We start from the raw sequence: 15,068 nt of genomic DNA on the forward strand, positions 1-15,068 counted from the left end.
ACTCGCAGTTACCATGTTCAAATATTTTATCCTTTTTTTTAGTAAAAAATCTGTTTGTTGATCCCACAAACTCATTTCACATATAGGGGCATAACAACGGCTTAACAAATGCATGTATGCACAATTTAAATAATAGTTGTATTGAAAAGTAGGGATTTTTCGTACGAATCAATTCAATCCCCACGAAATTTCTCAAAATTAAATAACTCCATTAAAAAAACATTAAGAAACATTTTCGTTCTATCCGAAGCTTAGGGGTAATAGGGCCTAATATTTTCACTTATGTTTATACTTATCAGCTAAAATTTAAATTTTCAACCTTAAATTTGAAGCTGATTTTGAGGTTTTTTATCGAAGTTTATTTTTCAGCATTTGCTTTTAGATCGCTAAGAACACGTATATAAAAATTTTACTCAAAAATTACTTTTTGCTTGCGAATATGTCGTTTTGCTTATTGCACGAATAAGGGAAATGATGGCTCCAATATTTATCTTTCCATTAATTACCTACCCGAATCAGCGTAACTGCCATTAATTACCGGCCATAAAAGATAAATAATGCCATTTCTTTATCTTTCCCGCGCTTTCAAAGCTGGCCTTCTCCATTCAACGGTCAAACATTCAATTCCATTCCTTGCATGCCGTGTTGCCTTCCAACCCTATATAAAACCTCACCTCTCTTCTTCTTCCTCCATTGAATCGATCTCCTCCTCTTCAAGCAACTCAACAATCTCTCCCCGATCCATCCATGTCGTCGTCCTCGCCGTCGCTGCTGTCTCGTCGGAGTACGGCGGAGCTGGAGCTGCCTGTCCCGCCGGAGTTCCGGTGCCCGATATCGCTAGAGCTGATGCGCGACCCCGTCGTGGGGCCAACCGGCATCACCTACGACCGTGCCGGCATCGAGGCGTGGCTGCTCGCCGCCGGAGCGGGGAAGACGGCGGCGGCGTCGTCGACGTGCCCGGTTACCAAAGGTGACCTCCGCGCCGACGACCTCGTCCCCAACCACGCCCTCCGCCGCGTCATCCAGGCGTGGTGCGTCGCCAACCGCTGCCGTGGCGTCGAGCGGATCCCCACGCCGCGGGTGCCCGTCACGCCGGCGCAGGCGGGCGAGGTGCTGGGCGAGGTCGAGGCCGCCGCGCGGGCGGGCGACGCGGCGAGGTGCGTCGCGGCGGTGCGCGAGGTGGGGCGCCTCGCGCGGGAGTCCGACCGGGACCGCCGGTGCCTCGCGTCCGCCGGCGCGGCGCGCGCGCTCGCCGCGGCGGTCGCGTCGTTCCCCGCGGCGAGTGACTCGGCGTCGGCGTCGTCGGTCCTGCTCGACGACGTCCTGGCGGCGCTGGTGCTCGTCATGCCGCTCGACGAGGAGGCCATCGTGGCCATCGGCTCGTCGGCCGCGTCGGTGGCGCTGCTCGCCAACGTCGCCAAGCACGGCGACCTGCAGAGGAGGCTCCAGGCGGTGGTCGTCATCAGGGAGATCGTCGCGTTGTCCTCCTGCTGCTCACGCAACGGCGGCGCCGCCACCGCCATTGATCTCAGCGACAACCTTGACGGGATCATCGAGGTGTTGGTGAACACGATCCGGGACCCGATCTCCCCTCAGGCCACCAAGGCCTCCCTCGTCGCCGCGTACCACCTCGCGCTCGCCGACGGCCACGCTGCGGCGCGCCTCGCGGAGGCCGGCCTCGTGCCGTCCCTCGTCGAGCTCCTCATCGACGGCGACCGGAGCACGGCCGAGAAAGCGCTCGCCGCGCTCGACGCGACGCTGGCGTCCGAGGCCGGCAGGGCGCGCGCCCAAGCCGACGCGCTCGCCGTGCCGGTGCTCGTCAAGAAGATGTTCCGCGTGTCCGACACGGCCACCGAGCTCGTCGTCTCGGCGCTCCACCGCATCTGCAAGAAATGGCACGACGGTGATGACGACGAGGTGGGGTCGCCGGCGGCGAGGCGGAGCGCCGTCGTGGAGGCGGTGCAGGTGGGCGCGTTCCAGAAGGTGATGATGCTGCTGCAGGTTGGGTGCAGGGATGCAACCAAGGAGAAGGCGACTGAGCTGCTCAAGCTGATGATCAAGTATGAAACTAGAGGAGGAGCTCACTGCATTGACGCCATGGATTTCAGAGGGCTCAAGAGGGTTTCTTGAATCTTAAAAACTAACTTGTAATTATGATAATATGACTTAGATTAGTTACATCATGAGAGGGTTTTTAGCTAGGAAATGTACAAAAGTTTTAAATCTTTTGTCTTTTGTCCAGCAAATGAGTTATGGATCAAATTGGTAACTTGTGAAATTTTGATGTGCTTGAAGGTAACTTCTTGTTTGTCTGAACATATACGAGTTTCCAAATTTCATACAAGTTTGAGTTTAACATTTGTAGCGCTGTGTGAAAAAAAAACTTTGATTCCAAAATCAGTGGCCAGAGTCGAGCATGTGACTTCTTGATTTCAAAGGGACTAGGGACATCGTAGATCATAAAGTTATGATACAGCTTCGCTACAAGAGTTATGATATAGCTGCCAGCTTTGAATGATTTATGCATCAATTACATATCCAAAAGTGAGCCAAAATCTTACATCAAGAATTCGTCACTCCTGAAAAATTTTGATGTGCTAGCTTGAAGTTAACTTCTTATTTGTTTAGGTAGTCTGAACAAATACGACTTTCCAAATTTCGTACAAGTTTGAGTTGAACGTTTGGAGGGATTTATGAAAAAAAAAATCTTCATTATCTAAAGAACTAAAAATAAATCTTTTGATTCAAACTTAGTGGCCAGAATCGAGCAAGTCATGTGTTGATTGCCAAAAAAGTTATGATACAGCTTCTCTACAAGAGTTATGATTATCTTGCAAATTGCTCATCCAACAGTGAGCCAAAATCCTACATCAAGAATTAGGCACCGTATTATGGCTACGCTTCATGCCAGGATGCTCTAGGTTTCTTATTTTTGGCACACCAACTTCTATTGCCTAATTGCTATCAGTCTTATATTGTAGGTAACTAAACATAGAGTAAAATCAATGTCCAGTCCTTAAACTTAGATCGTGGTCACTTAGGTCTATAATCTTATAAATTGCATATTTAGATATGTAATCTTGATTTACTGTATCACTAAGGTCCAAAGCACCTTTTACTAGTCTTGGGTGGCAACCATTTTGCATTTTAGCCTCACCGTGCACAACCATCTAAGCGCCACAGACTCGTCAAAGGGTGTTTAGACCTTGGATGATACATTAAACCAATTATATACCTAAATGAGCAATTTGCAAGATTATGGACCTAAGCAGCATTCTGATCCATGTTTAAGGACGTATTTTAGTCTTAATCATATATGGGACCAAAGATATTGACATGTTGTTAGTTTCTCCTCATACATATCAACAATGATCAACAACATTTCGTCAAAGTATATTCCCATTTTTCTGCACACAGAGAGTTCAGTCTGAGTATGCTTCGAGCTCAGTCTAGTGTCCATTTGCCCATTATCACTGTGAGCTTGTGTGTTTGTCAGCTTCCTTTCCATCCTTTCAATGTCTTCCATTAAACATGATCGTTCTATTGTCCATGATCTATCTTATGCATTCAAAATTGTGGAATATGATAGCGATCGTTCATCGTTCAAACTATTGCACTTTGATTAATCTTTCAATCCAGACATCTAGTCAATGACAACATCATCAGGGGAACAAAATAATAATCTTAACTAGTCAGCTGAACATGATTTATCTCTTATGTTTATCTAAAGGACGGACTGTTTATTCACTCTCTGAATAATTCAATAGCTGAGTGCTGCTCCAGCCATCACCATGTTTGAATTACAAAATACTAGACAAGTTGCAGAGAACCAGACATGCATCATTCCTCTCTTCAGAATAATCCAACTTAGTAGGCTTCTATTCTAACTCGCATCGCGAAAGTGCAGCAGATGATTCAGATCATCCCAAAACTTCTGAATGATATAATTGATGCATTAGCTCACCACGAGGAAGAAAAACTCAATACAACGTGAGCTGCATTTATCTTGTCATGACAGATCAAGATCAGGATCTAGAAGCACATAATAGTAGTAGTCAAAACACTGGTGCTGCATGCTTCTGCAAAAAACCACTTGGAAAGAGCCAACAAAGCAGGATAACTGTTCTTCCTACCAATGTGGTAGGCTCAAAGCCAAATAAAGTCACAACATAACTGAATTCTTTTGACTGTAAAGCGTCTGAGTTCCAAGTTTATGTATGATATGTCGGTACTTTATATCATTTAGGAGGACAACTAAACTCTGCTTAATTCCCCTAAGAGATATATTGTTTGCTTCAAAAGTAGGGGCAATGCATTTTGTGAATGCTATATGCTACATGTTGGTACTTTTAAGGATGATTGCTAAAATCTTTGAAGTGGAAAACAATTAATACTACTTACCGAGTTACCACTGGAATGTTGCTTTAGAGCAAGTTCAATATTATAGCCAACTACTAGTTCCATTTTATCTATAGCCAATCTAATAACTCATTCATACAATAGTTACATACTACACTATCAATAACTGGTCCCACCTGTCATACACACACTGCGTCTTGGAGTCCGTACTATAGCTGGCTACAAATCTGTAGCCCGCTGCACCTCTCTCTCCTCATTTATCTCCTTAAAATACGTTTGCAGCTGGCTTATAGCCTGCTATTGTACCTGCTCTTATACTCCCTCCGTTTTAGATTATAAGACGTTTTGACTTTGGTCAAAGTCAAAATACTCTAAGTTTAACTAATTTTGTAAAAAAATAGTAATATTTTTAACCTATATTATGAAAATTTATTCAATTATAGATTTAATAAAACTATGCTGGTGTTATAAATATTACCTTTTTTTTGCAGAGTTAGTCAAACTTAGAGTAATTTGACGTCTTATAACCTGAAACGGAGGGAGTATTATATTTGCTACTGAGGCATTATACTCCATGTAGTTTTCAGTTAAACATTTTGAGAAACCCTTCTCTACGAAAGATTCTTGAATCCAACTCAATGGTGACAAATCAGAGTGGAATATCTTGCATGCCAAGACAGCAATTATAAAGTCATGATAAATCTGACAGACTTGAAAGATCTATGCATTATTTAGATGCCCAAAAATATGTTATAATCCTATTTCTAGAATTTGGCACTCTACTTTTCATGGTCATGCTTCCAAGAGGTTCTGGATTTCTTATGTTTGGCACAAGGCTTCTGTGGCTCAAATACTATTTGCCTTTTTAGATTCCAGGTTAATGATAGACCATAGATATTCACATGCTGTAAGTGTCTGGTCACTCTATGTCTCTGTCACACGTATAAATATGTTTGATTGGGTTTTGTCGTTCATGTTTTGGTCAAAGTATTCCCATTTTTCGACTTTCAGAGTTCACTACATATATTCTCAATATCCTGAGAGTTCAGTCTATGCCCATTTGCCCATTATCACTGTATTCTTGAGGGCACTATCAACTCGTGTGTTTGTCGCCTTCCTTCTGGACCCTTTTCAGTATCTTCTATCAAATAGCATCTTAAATATTTGCATAGAGGCTACAATCTGTGGTATGGATTCAAAATCGTGGAAAATTATGAAGACAATTCTTCGTTCAACGCTTGAAATAATCTTCCATGCCTGTCGATGAAGACGTCGTCATCAACTATTAAATACTCCTGTTGTTACGTTGTACATGAAAGATCAGCTCAGCTAGCTCTATCCTATATGCATGAAGCTATACTATTGGAATAGGTAGCTAGGTTTTTTTTTATTCCACTCTGGATGGCATAGTTGTTTTAGAATATCGTTATAGATTCTACGTGTTTTCTAATCGGTATTTCAGTTTGATATTATTAGGAGGAAAAAATGGGCATTTTTCCCATAACTTTGAGTCTTTTTATTTGTTGACTGTTGTTGAATAGTCCCACATTGGTTGTGGAAGGGCAAAGAACCTAAGATATAAGTGGGGGAGCCCCTCACCTCAAGGCTAGCTTTTGGGGTGGGAAAGGCCCTTTACGATCCTACAATTGGTATCAGAGCCTGCCTAGGTTAACATCTCTGGCCCGATGGACACGTGTGAAGGCCTGATGGACCGTGGGTGCCTGCGGGGCCCGTATACCTGATGGACCGTGGGCCGGTGGGGCCCGCATACGGTGAAGGGGCGGTGAAGGGCTGAGGGACACCAATGTGTGAAGGAGGGGCGGTGAAGGGCTGAGGGACACCAATGTGTGAAGGAGGAGATTGTTGAATAGTCCCACATTGGTTGTGGAAGGGTAAAGAACCTAAGATATAAGTGGGGGAGCCCCTCACCTCAAGGCTAGCTTTTGGGGTGGGAAAGGCCCTTTACGATCCTATAACTGTGTGCTTGTTGGTAGAGATCGAAAATGTAAATCATTTCCATTTTCTGAAAAAAAATGGTTCTCAAGGTTTTGTTGTATATTCACTGAATATTCAGTTACCTCTGTGTTGCATCTCCAGGCATCACCATGTTTGACTGGCAAGATTATCTTTAGACTAGTAGCAGATCAAAACCACTTACCTGCCTCTGTCTTCAGGGTATCGGAATGCGCCGTTGTAACTCGCAGAGGTGCATCAAATTAGTCCAAAACTTCTTGTGAAAAATTAATACGTTGGATCACCATCAGAAGGAAAAACTCAAACCAAGTGAGCTGCATGCATTGCTCAACATAAATCATCAAGGTCAGGGTCTAGACACACATACCCAGTAGTGGTCAAAATCAGGTGCTGCATGCTTCTGTAAAAACAAAAACCACTTGGAAACAACCAACAAAGCAAGATGTGTGTTGTTGCTACCAATGTGGGTAGGATGAAAGAATAATATTAAAGTATAATAACTGAATTATTGTGACTGCAAACTATCTGAATTCTACGTTTACGTGCACGTACACGTTGCTGCTTCAATTTATATAGGAAATGTAACTAGTTTTTTGCTTAAAGGTAAGCATTTTACTGTTTGTAAACAAGGCCATGCATCTGAAAACTTGTTTGTAAACAAGGCCATGCATCTGAAAACTATGTAAGCTAGATATATATGGCACATCCTAGCTAGGATGCAAGCTGAAGAACCCTAGAGTATCAAACAAGTAATATTATTTATGATTTTTAAATTTGTTGTTTTGCATTGTATGCTCCCTCCGTTTTGAAATGGTTGACATTGGTCAGTACTAACCAACATCATCAGAAAGAAACAGAGGGAGTATTTTTTACGGAGGCTTTATATTATACTGCATTGATACTGTTTTCATATTTTTATCAAATACCTTGCATATAGTTCAGTGTGTGCCTTTACTAGTTAGAAAGGAAACTCCAGAAGATTACCAGCTTGTACCAAAAAATATTATGCAAGATACATCGGTACAAGAATCCGAGTTTGCAATTTCGGTAACCACTAAAATTTCGGTTGTTGCCAAATTTTAAAAATTTCATGAATTTTGGAGTCTTTTGTCCGAAACTATTTGAAATTTGAACAAATTATGAACAAATTCATAAATATTTGAAAAAAATCCAAAAAAAAACAGGGGAGATTTGTGCTTACCGATAGGGTCCAATTAAAATACCCAAAATTTCAAACCATGACACGAATACGTGGTTCTCACAAGCTATGGATCCATGGGGAGAGAAACCAAAGGTTTCAGGGGAGTGCATCATATTTTTAATTTATATAGACTAGCTTTTCCTCATATTTTACTTGTTTTTTTCTGATCACCAACCAATCTAGAATAAGAACAGTATTAAGTGAAGACCATAGACCAAACACAGCATCTAGATATCCTAGAGAAGAAAGATCAGAGGAAAACAATGAAGGATCTGCATTCTTAACTATCTTCAAAGGTGGACACCTCATAATTTCATATGAACAATGACACCAATGTTCACTGTGAGATGAAACAATAAACATAAACAAAACCTAGATTGAGCCCACCTAGTTTGTGCCTTCAGTGAGCCGAGTTTAATTTAGGTATGTGATAAAATAGATTAACATTTAGGATGAAACATAAATCTCAAGCAACAGAACTTCTTGTGTGGAGTTCTTTTTAGATACACCAAACTGAACCGTTCATTGTACAGTAATTCAATGGCCATTATTTCTCTTAACTTTTGGTGATAATGTCATCTATTAATATTTATAATAAGGTCTATTAATACAAATCATTGCAATCCAACATGGAATTTATAATGGAATCGTTGAAATAATTTTAAATTTTGACTTGCATATAATTTATCTTTCGCATAATGGCTAAATAAAGTCCTTTTTCTTCATGCAAAACTTATTTTTGCATATTTGTATATTTACATCCATTCTTTCTATATATTTAAAGCTATAATGCTATAAAGGGGCTTTTAGGTGAACCCACACCATCAAGAATACATGAGCCATTATATATTTTATCTCAAAAACTATTCATCGTGGTGCCATCATATTCAAACTTTATCCTCTCTTTAGTATTCCCCACTGCAGTCTAAGGTGTGGGGAATTTTTAATAAGCAAACTGCAGATTTTCCTCTACCTTACTCAGGGTGTGGGGGGCCATAAACACCTCCCAATAGTATGTGTGAATTTGATTGATATGCATTGCTTGATCAAAAAATAAACATGCCTGAACTGAAGCTAGTGAAACATATACATGTAAGGCTTCTCGTTGCCTATTCAAATTCTTGGTCAAACTTTGTTGTGTTCAAACCAGTCTAAGGTGATCTTGCGAAACTACCACCACATCATGGATGGGTGGTTGGTTCTTGGTTGAGCTGTTTACCAGTCAATCCCTACCACCTATTACAGAGACCAGAAGAGACAACCAGAGAGACCTTGGAAGATTCACATGTTCAAAACAAGACCTGATCTGCCAACATAACAGTGTACATAAAGATTCAATGATTGGATAAACCAAATACCTAATCCATTGCAAGAAAATTATTTTTCAAACTAGTTTAAAAACTCTGAAGTTTGGGGTGCAGATCTATTGATATTTTTCCTTTAGACATGTCTGATCCCATTTGTCAGTGTGACAAAGGATCTGCATGCATTGGACGAGCTTGGAGACAAGTGACAGGTCAAAGTAGATCAGTCAACAAAGTTAAGGTCCTAAAATAGGATCAAACCAAACAGTGCATCTCCTTTTCGGGAAAGAAAAGTTGGCACTGTAATTTGTTACTCACTCTTTCCCAAAATACCTTTAATTTTAACCATATAGATACTCCCTCCGTCTCATAAAAATTACATTTCTAGCTAATTTAGGACAAAACAGTAGGATTAGAAAATGACCACAATGACCTTATTTAATGAACCCATTGCATACACATATTCCATATATACAAATGATTAAAAGAAAGTTTGAGAGAATTAACCCATATAATTAGCATACTTAAATTACAAGCTGAGAGAACTTAAGGAAACTTATCTAGATGAATCAATTTGCTGGGCCCCACATGGCTAGAAATACAATTTTTAGAGGACAAAGCCTTAGAGCTAGAAATGCAATTTTTTTGGGACGAAGGTAGTACAAAACAAGGTAGAGACAAGATGACCAAAATGCCACTTATTAATAGAAAAATAGTATTGGTGGCTTGATAGGTAAATATTAGGTATGAGTATGGAAGGAATTAATAAAGCTCATCGATTTATGGACCGATGACAGATAACAGAATAAAAGTAAAGTTATTTTGGGATAAAAATGATGTAGACTAAGATAACGTTTCTTTCTCACAACCTTTCTCAGCAATGCCAATAACTATGGGCAAGAAGGCACATCTACTGCTTCATCCATTTCCAAATATAAATATTTATTGGTTCTTTAAGTAGATATTAAGATTCGAGAAGAAAAGACTATAGTGATGGTTCAGTAAATGAGGGGCGGTCAAGAGCGGGAGGGAAGTTGAGAGTAAGATATATACAAATCTCAATGACAAGTGATTGATAAGACCAGTACTACTCTAGAATGCTTATATATATTGTATACATAATTCGAATCTAAAAATATTTATATTTGAAAATAGAGGGAGTAAAATATTATAAGTATAAACTGCAATTAGAATGTTGCCATAATATCTAAACTACACTTTACATAAAAATATATTGCATAAATAGGGGGCCTCCTACCCCGTGTGTGCGCGCGGGGAGATTAACTCGCGCGCGGGAATAGCAGTGCGAGTAACATTTCTACTTTTCTTTTATGTTTTCTTTTTTTTGGAAAAATAACCGCCCGCACAATTTATTCCTTTTATTTAGGACACAATAAATTGGGATATGTACGGGAATTTAGCTGCAACAAACTTTTAAATTCAAGATTTAAAACTTTCAATTTATGTTCGAAAACTTGTAAGTCAAGATTTGAAACTTTCGACTCAAGATTTTTTTGAAATTTTCAACTTAAATTTGAAAATTCAAGTCTTAAAAACTTTCAACTTAGATCTGAAAACTTTCAACTCAAACTTAAAAAAATTCAAGTCAATATTTGAAAGCTTTTCACTCAAATTTTAAAATTTTCGCCTCAAAATTCAAAATATTCAATTTAAATTTAAAAACTTTCATCTTAAAATTCAAAACATTCAACTTAATTTTTTTAAAAAAAATTCAACTCAAATTCAAAACTCTAAGGTGAAATTGGAGGTAAAGATTCTATTTATAAAATATTGCAAAAAGAATCACACGTGTTGAGAAAAAAGGGACAGATTTTAAAAAAAAAAGAAACAGCCGTTGTGCACGCTCGGCAGGAAAGAAGCGAAAAAAGAGGAAGCGATGGGTAAGTGGGAGTGTGTGGGCCATGTACAAGTATGGGCCAGAAACGCGCGCGAGTTAAGCTTATGGTGCATACGCACTAATTAGCAATTTCGGCAAAATAGACCAAGCACACGTTTTCTTGGTAAACACTTTTTAGGTGTGTATTAAATGAACTAGTCCATGGATATACATATGCCATGTCGATTTTGTGCCGAAGTGGAAAGTGAGGGAAGAGACGGGAGAGGTCGGCACTCGGCTGAACATCAATTCTAGATTTGATAAAAGGTCCCATTTTACCCAAATAAATTATTTGTTTGTTACTTTCTTTGATAAAAACACATACTTCAATCATATTAACAAGTATATTACTTTAAGCTTTGCATTGTTATTACTATTATTTATGGTATTTTCAAAACTTTTGTTATAAGTTTTCTTGGAAGCATTATTTGTCGAGGGGTTCGACCGTGATTACGGTAATTGGAAATATAAAAGAGATGGGAGACAAGAATTTTTTTTACAAATTCGGAGCCCTTATCTGATAGGTAATAACTCTACTCCTATTGACCGAAACTGGTGCTGCTTTTATATATCAGTATCACACGAGTATAATATTTGGGATGACCTAATCTAGTATTTATCCTCGAATATGAACTCGGCAAGATTGAAGGTAGCGGTAGATCCCTCATATCGGTTTGCATTAGGAGTTCCCTTAAATATCATTCGTTTTAAAACACTTTTTAAAAAAAAATAAAAGAAAACTAGTGCCTTTGGGCTGAGATAACGGCCCAAAAGCCCGCAAAATACCCAGCCTGCTTCTCTCCCCTTCCCATTCTAGCCTCGCCGCCGCCGCCGCCTCGTCCCTCCCCTAGACGGCGGCGACGGCGACCTCGCCGCCGTCGGAATCGCTCGCATTCCGTACACCATCGCCGGGGCACCAGATGGGTGAGGATTCCGTGGCTCGACACCGCCCCCACTCCTGCTCTCCGGAAACCTCACCGCCGCCGCCGCCGCGATCGCCTGCTGATGACGACGATCTCCTCTCCGAGATCCTCCTCCGCCTCCCACCGCAGCCGTCGTCCCTCCTCCGCGCCTCCCTCGTCTGCAAGCGCTGGCGCCGCCTCGTCGCCGGCCCGGTCTTCCTCCGCCGCTTCCGCGCCCACCACCACCGGAGCCCCCCGCTGCTCGGCTTCTTCATCGACGACTACGGCGACGCCCTGTTCACTCCCACGCTTGATCCACCCAACCGCATCACCGCCGAGCGCCTCTCTCTCAGGCAGGGCCCCGGCGAGCGGTTGTCCTTCCTCGGCTGCCGCCACGCCCTCGCCCTCCTCCTCAACCGGCCGCGGCTCGAGGCCCTCGTGTGGGACCCCGTCACCGGCCGCCGCCGCGCCGTGGCGTTCCCACCGGAATTCGCCATCAACCAAGGTGATTTCGTCCGCGGCGGCCGATGATGGCCATGTCCATGTGCACGGCAATTGCCCCTTCAAGCTGGCATTGGTGTTCATTGACAATGGACGAACACAAATTTCTGTCTGTCTCTACGATTCGGAGTCCGGTACATGGGGCGATATCGCCTCAACAACATTGGTTACACAATGGACTTCTTCAGTGGGTACTAGCACCATGGTTGGGAATGTTCTTTGCTGGTTGATTCATCGCCCTATTTGCATCCTTGAGTTCAATTTGGACAAGCAGATCCTGTCTGTAATCGGAGGGCTGGCGCATGTTCCGGATAATAGCCGCCCTTCGAGCAGCTTCATATTCCCGATGGAAGATAGCAAGCTTGGGATTGGGATTTTGAGTGGACAGCGCATCCGGTTGTGGGAGAGGATGGCCAATTCTGAATGGTTGCTGCGGAGAGCAATGCAGTTTTTGTGCTGACGGCTATTGGCGTGTTTATGATTCAGCTCGATTCGCTGCAGTTCAGGAATCTTTTTGAAAGCAATTTCGTCACTTCATTCTATCCCTACACGAGCTTCTATACTGCAGGTAATTGCTTGTCTGTAAACCAGTACATTTCAGAACCAACAGAATCAAATTATGTTTTGTATCGATGCTACAATATCAGATGAGGTGATATGCCTATCTAACACCACACCTATCTATTGGGGCTTGGGGCGGGGCGACATTATACACAAAATCTAACCTTATATGGCAATATGGTTGCTAATAATTAGTGGGAAGAAACAGACCTGTACTGCAGCGGAGGGAAGAGAGGTGGGGGCATTAGGGAGGGGAGGAAGGCAATCCTGGATGCAGCACATATCTATGCTTTTGCCTGGTGCCATGATTAGCATTTCTGAACATGGCAGAGGGTCCAGGAGAAGCATCCACAACAGCAGAAGGGAGACAAAAGCTAGAAGAAAACGAGGGTCGGGGTGGAGTAGGGACGGAAACCTAGAGGTGTGGAGGAGGCGGGAAATCTTGTTCCTTCTTTTTCATGCCAGTAGGATATCTAGCCACTGCACTGAACTAGAATAGTGTTTTTCTTATATTTGATATTACTGTACCTCTTCCTTTTGTGCTGAGAAACTCTAGTTTTATCTACTACTTCAGTACTTGAAGTAGCCATGGTTTTATATACAGCTTTTTCCTAGTGCTAGGCACTAAGGCGGCACTAAGGCAGTCGGTAGAATATGTCATGGGCATATAATCTTATTAACTCATAATAATATTAATACCATGTTGCAGGAGTCTAGTGTTTCTTGCACATGTAAAAAACCGAGTAAGAATCTGTTTGACTGACAGATTGTTTGCTTATACAGGGCTCCAGAGTTTGATCTACACCTAGAAGATGAAGAAATTTCAATTTGATGCAATAAATTTCATATCAAACAACATCTCAACTCACTTTTCTCGAAGATTTTCACTTCAAGGCTTGAATTTGGAGATAATAAGACCATCTCTCATATCAAACAACATCGCAACAAACAACATCTCAACTCACTTTTCTCGAAGATTTTCACGTTAAGGCTCAACTCACTTTTCTCGAAGATTTTCACGTTAAGGCTTCAATTTGGAGATGCCAAGACTGTCTCTCATATCAAACAACATCGCAACTCACGGCTAGTCTTGCGTTTTGTTTAATAATCTTCTAATATCGTTTTTTTCAGTAATCCTCTAATATCTCATCTCTTATGCTAGTCTAGAGACGACATAAGCACAAAAACACACGTTATGTTACTCATGTACATTTCCTCAAATAAACTTTATTAGCTTAGTGTTGTGTACTACTACATCAATAGAACAAGAATACAACATCAAAATTTATAGGTCTGATGTGCTATCTCAATCGAAATGAAGCATCTAAGATCGCAACCTTCTCATACTTTCATCATGGCAAGGATCATGCATGTCACCTCTCCTTTGAGCAGCAAAGTCAAGCATGCATAGATCAATAATCCTTTTAACAGAGGAACCTGCGAAGTTATGAATTATGGTGATTTCCACTGGTGGAGAAACCCTTTGTAGTCCGGTTCGTAACCCCCCTTTAGTCCCGGTTTCCAAACCGGGAGTACCAATCCGGGACTAAAGATCGCTATCTTTAGTCCCGGGTGAAATAACCGGGAGTAAAGATCGATCTTTAGTCCCGGTTGGTAGGCTCAGCCACGTGGCCGGCTGAGCCATCTTTAGTCCCGGTTGGTGTTACCAACCGGGACTAAAGATAGAGCTGACCTTTTTTTTTTTTGCATGCCCCTGTTGCTGCATGGTTTATATATATATATATATAAACCATGCATATATATGTTTCAATACATATATATGCATACATATATATATGTATTTATACATATATATGTTATGCAAATGCATATGTATATAGATATATATATGAACACAATATATTTACATTATAGAAAATGTGTACACATGCATATAGAAACATATGTAGTCATGTATTAATTACAATCCATTATATGTCCTAGCTAGCTACGATTTTGACGTAGTAGTACTCGCTGCTAGCTCAGAAGCTAAGGACCGGTGAATTGTGTTTCCGTCGTAGTAGAATTCACCCTTGGGATCAAGGATTTCTTCGTTGATGAATCCCATGAGTTGTTCTTGAACCGCCGCGATAAATTCCTTGTGTGTGGTCAGGTTATCCCTCATGCGAATAAACTATATGAATGTATGAAATTGATTAGTAATTAAACAAGAAATCGCTACGTAATGAAATTTTGAATTTATTTGTACGTACATCGAGCTCTCTTGTGGTGATGATTTGGTCTGCAAGGCAGTGGCAATACTCGCACACGTAATAGCCGCACAAGTTAGTTCCCTGCTTTTGCTTTGCGCACTACAAATAAATGACAAACAACGAGAGATCTAATTAATATACACTTGTATGTATTTG

The 15,068-nt window shown here is 41.3% G+C and overlaps 2 protein-coding genes across 2 annotated transcripts; both read left to right on the plus strand.

The window, feature by feature from the left end:
* Positions 1–692: 692 nt before the first annotated feature.
* Positions 693–2,278, plus strand: LOC107279016 (U-box domain-containing protein 21-like). The gene has a single exon (XM_015757893.3). It carries the CDS (start codon positions 748–750, stop codon positions 2,128–2,130), a length of 1,383 nt encoding a protein of 460 aa, XP_015613379.1. The 5' UTR covers positions 693–747; the 3' UTR covers positions 2,131–2,278.
* A 9,245-nt stretch (positions 2,279–11,523) lies between these two features.
* LOC4348006 (uncharacterized) lies at positions 11,524–13,996 on the plus strand. The gene is made up of 2 exons (XM_026020693.2): positions 11,524–12,706; positions 13,483–13,996. The coding sequence occupies exon 1, from the start codon at positions 11,656–11,658 to the stop codon at positions 12,166–12,168; it is 513 nt and encodes a 170-aa protein (XP_025876478.1). The 5' UTR covers positions 11,524–11,655; the 3' UTR covers positions 12,169–12,706; positions 13,483–13,996.
* Positions 13,997–15,068: the final 1,072 nt, after the last annotated feature.

This window comes from Oryza sativa, chromosome 10, assembly GCF_034140825.1.
Source record: "Oryza sativa Japonica Group chromosome 10, ASM3414082v1".
In the NCBI taxonomy this organism is placed as follows: domain Eukaryota; kingdom Viridiplantae; phylum Streptophyta; class Magnoliopsida; order Poales; family Poaceae; genus Oryza; species Oryza sativa.